The 4,445-nt window shown below is 57.7% G+C and overlaps 1 protein-coding gene across 1 annotated transcript in view; it reads left to right on the forward strand.

Annotated features, from left to right (window-relative positions):
• The first annotated feature begins 2,119 nt into the window (after positions 1–2,119).
• Positions 2,120–4,445, forward strand: part of DNAJB1 (DnaJ (Hsp40) homolog, subfamily B, member 1) — a 2,981-nt gene continuing 655 nt past the window's right edge. The window contains exons 1-2 of the mRNA XM_006900765.1: positions 2,120–2,395; positions 3,666–4,355. Coding sequence (XP_006900827.1) covers positions 2,185–2,395; positions 3,666–4,355 — 901 coding nt within the window. The 5' untranslated portion in view covers positions 2,120–2,184. The remainder of the gene's footprint in view (positions 2,396–3,665; positions 4,356–4,445) is intronic.

The raw sequence follows: 4,445 nt of genomic DNA on the forward strand, positions 1-4,445 counted from the left end.
GACCCAACAGAATGTGGAAACTACAGAACAATCTCACTGATTTCACATGCAAGCAAGATTTTACTGAAGATTATCCAAAAACGACTGGAACAGCACTGGAAAGGAGGGGAGGAAAAAAGGAAATAAGATGAGTACAAATGCCACTCCCATCCTAAACAGGGAAACTGAAGCCCAGTTAAGTAATCAGCCCCAAGCCAGGCAGCCAGGAAGTGTGTTGCAGCCAGGAGTCAGACTTTGTTACCTTCTCCAAACCAGCCGAAGGCTCCTTTCTCCTTCTACCCCTGCGAGTAGCCTGCCCCTCCTTCCCTTTGATCCTCCTAGGTGGTCGGGCCTTTTTCTGCATCTCTTTTCTTCCTCAGACCTGGTTTTGTTTTGGTTTTTAGGGGTTTTTTTTAAAATTTTTTATTGTATTATTTTTATGTGTACCGTCAAATCAGACCTGACTGGTACAGGAGGAGATTGCCCCCTCCTTCTCCAGCAGAGCATCTGGTGGATTTGAACCACGTACCTCTGGGATTGCAGTGCAGCATCTTGCCACTAGGCCACCAGAGCTCCCCTCAGACCTGTTCTTAAACACAGGCACCTCAGGATCTCAAAGCTAAGCAGGATGTTGTCATCCACAGAGACGGAAAGCAGCTCTGAGCGGTGTATGACATGCCCATATCCCCCTAAATCACAAAGGTCGTAAGGATAGGAAAAAGAAGCAGGTATGTGAAAAACACAACCAGAAATACTTGAGGGTCCACGGCGTGCCAGACACTTCTGGGCATGATAAGAGCCAACACAGAATCCAGTCCCTTTCCAGGTGGTCACAGGTCAGGCTGAGGGTGATGGAGCTGTAAGCATGAAAACCAAGGAAGAAGATAATTTCAGATGTCAGTAGGTGGTGCTCCCGAGAAAAGGGGCTACAAGTGAAAAGAGGGCCAAGACTAGAAGACATCTAGGGATGATGTGCTTATGTAGGTCGAGATGCTGTTCCAGATCCTCCTCTGCCTTTTACCTGCCTGGTAAAGACGAGGCTGAAAGCAGGTGGTGGAGGTGGTGGTTGTTAAGTGCCGTCGAGTGATAGACGACTCATAGCGACCTATGAACTAAAGACCTGAACACTTGTATAACTTTGGTCGTTTCTTCATGTTCATTGAGTTTCTGGAGGCAAACCATTTTGGAAGTGGATGCCAGTCCTGCTTCCAAGCTTGGAAGCTTCCAAGCTTCTAATCAGGAAGTTCCACCAAACACAGTCCGCCGTGGGTAACCATTATCGCATTTGATGCATCAGGGTCACAGTGTTTAGCATCACAGCAACCTCGAGTTACCTCTGTACAATACACAGACCAGTGCTCTACCACTTAGAAGAATGTTTGACAAGAACCAATTTAAACCTAATGGGGTTTTTTAACAGGAGGCTTACCACGGGGTCTCACTCCCCTTAGCGAATCAGCATTCCACCCTAATGCTCACCAATCCCAGTCAGCATGCTTCTGTTAAACCCAGCTCCTGGCAGATGACTTTCAAGCTGGCTTCCAGCACCCCCCCCCCCGCCCCCGGCCCCAAATACGGCTGACCAGATGCACGTAAGTATTTTTATTCCCACATTCCAGATGAGGGTCCCTAGACTGGGAGAAGTGAGGAAGCGTGCTTTCAAATCACTCAAGCAGACAGGAAACCCTGTCCCAGGGAGAATGCTGACGGGCTGATTCCTCTGCCAGGAGGGGAGGGTCTGCCGGGAGCGGCGGCGTGCCCAGCCCTGCCCAGTCCCTGCCAGGAGCAGCCCATAGCGACAGCGCCCTAACCTATTGACCCAGGTAGGAGGCGGAGCCCCAGGAGGCTGAGTCTACGGCAGTGGACCGACAGTGGCCCGCGATTGGCTCTCTCGGAGAAGGGGCGGGGCCCCGACGGGCAGTGCAGGCGCCGCGGTGGGCGTTGCCGAATGGGGGAAGGGGCGGGGCCGCGCGTGGGCGGCCGTTGACGGCGCCGCTCCGCCCCGGATGTGGCTCGTCCGTGGGTCGGGCGATGACGATTGGGCGGCGCGGCGTGGGGGGGGGGGGCGGGGGGCGGGGGGGAAGGTTCTGGGGGGGGCCAGCGGGCTCTGGAAGCTTCCGCCGGACGGGTATATAGAGTCGGAGCCGGGGCGGCGGCGGAGCCGGGGGACGGCAGGAGCGGGGTGGCGGGCCGCGGGTGGAGGCCATGGGCAAGGATTACTACCAGACGCTGGGCCTGTCCCGCGGCGCCTCGGACGAGGAGATCAAGCGGGCTTACCGCCGCCAGGCGCTGCGCTACCACCCGGACAAGAACAAGGAGCCCGGCGCCGAGGAGAAGTTCAAGGAGATCGCCGAGGCCTACGACGTGCTCAGCGACCCGCGCAAGCGCGAGATCTTCGACCGCTACGGGGAGGAAGGTGTGTGCGCGAGCGCGCGCGTGGGGTCGAGGGGGCGCGGCCCCCGCCGTTGGACGAGCCGGGGAAATCGAGGCAGGGGAGGGAGGGACCCCCGGGAGGGACCGCCCCCCGCCGCCGTGTCTGCCTCTCGCCGGCCTCCGCCCTCGGCTTGGCGGCGGCCACCCGGTGGGAGGAGGAGAAGCGCTGGCCCCGAAGGTTCTAGCATGTCTGGGGCTGCCCCTCCCCGGGCTCCTCCACCCACGTTCCCGGAGAGCCCGGGGTGGGGGGGGGTGACGGGGCCCCCGGTGCGGGCGGAGACCGGGGCTCGTGGATCGCCGATCGCGGCCCCCTCCCCGCGGGCTCACCTGCGCCCACCTGGGCGGGGCGGGGCGGCGCCTGACAGCTCTGCGAGCAACACCTGTGGGTGGGAGGGCGCAGGTTGGCGCAGGCCCCGTGAGGGTGGAGTGAGGTAATCCCCGTCAAGTGCTTACCTTGCCGTGTGCCAGGCACGTAGGAAGCGGCCAGGATCGGGATCGCCTCGCCCCGGGTCCCCGAGCCGCCCCTGCCCCACCCCACCCCACCCCGGGGACCGAGGGCAAGGGCTTGGCCTGCTGTCCATTCGCCCGTGGATGACTCGCCTTGGCTTCTGGACTCTGGTCTCGAGAAATCAGCGTCATAGACGACGTGGGCACTAATGTCAAGGGTTGATGGTGAACATTTAGAAAAGCTGTTGTTTTCCCCTCCTCCCCTGTGTCCTTCCCACCGGTCATTAGTATCCAAACCCAATTTGCTCTTGAATAATCTCTTTCAACCCGGAGTGGGGGAGCCTCGGATGCAGGCGAACTGGCCGAGGCTGTGATCTTGACAAGACAGGGTGCCTGTATCCTGCCAAGCAGCCCAGTGGCTTTGAACTTCATGCTTCCCGGTTAGCCTGCCCTCCTCCGCGGTGGCCCCAGCCCGAGGAAGCATGCCCTTCGCCGGCCCTGCAGAGTGAAGAGTTAACAAACTCCCCGGAGGCCTCATTGAACCGGGCCTTTCTCCCCTCCACGTTTTTGTGAATGCGTGTAACTCGCTGGAAGGACAGATTTTCCAACTGGTGGCGGGCTGATTGGCACCTGGAGTGCTTCACGCCCAAGCGCGCCTGGAAGGTCCCTGTTTCTGTCAGAGACGTAGGGCTCCTCCTTTTTTAAATAATCAAAAAAGCTTTCCCACCTCCTGACAGCTCCCAAGGTTTTTACGCTTAAGGAAAGAAGCCGTGGCCGGTTTCCTGACTTCTCCTTTTGCTTTTCAGGCCTGAAGGGTGGCGGTTCCAGCGGCGGGAGCAGCGGTGGTACTAATGGGACCTCTTTCAGCTACACATTCCATGGAGACCCACATGCTATGTTTGCGGAGTTCTTCGGTGGCAGGAATCCCTTTGATAACTTTTTTGGGCAGCGGAACGGGGAAGAAGGCATGGACATCGATGACCCTTTCTCTGCCTTTCCAATGGGCATGGGGGGCTTCACCAACATGAACTTTGGCCGCTCCCGAGCCACCCAGGAGCCCACCCGAAGGAAGCAAGACCCTCCTGTCACCCATGACCTTAGGGTCTCACTTGAAGAGATCTACAGCGGCTGCACCAAAAAGATGAAGATCTCCCACAAGCGGCTGAACCCCGACGGAAAGAGCATTCGCAACGAAGACAAGATCTTGACCATCGAAGTGAAGAGGGGTTGGAAAGAAGGGACCAAAATCACCTTTCCAAAGGAAGGAGACCAGACCTCCAACAACATTCCAGCTGACATCGTCTTTGTTTTAAAGGACAAACCGCACAACATCTTCAAGAGAGACGGCTCTGATGTCATTTACCCAGCCAGGATCAGCCTTCGAGAGGCTTTGTGTGGCTGCACGGTGAATGTCCCCACTCTGGACGGCAGGACCATACCCGTCGTGTTCAAAGATGTCATCAGGCCTGGCACACGACGAAAAGTACCTGGAGAAGGCCTCCCCCTCCCCAAAACGCCCGAGAAACGCGGGGACCTAATTATTGAGTTTGAAGTGATCTTCCCTGAAAGGATTCCCCAGACATCAA

Source organism: Elephantulus edwardii, unplaced genomic scaffold (genome assembly GCF_000299155.1).
Source record: "Elephantulus edwardii isolate Elephantulus edwardi_28Jun2011 unplaced genomic scaffold, EleEdw1.0 scaffold00296, whole genome shotgun sequence".
Classification (NCBI taxonomy): Eukaryota; Metazoa; Chordata; class Mammalia; order Macroscelidea; family Macroscelididae; genus Elephantulus; species Elephantulus edwardii.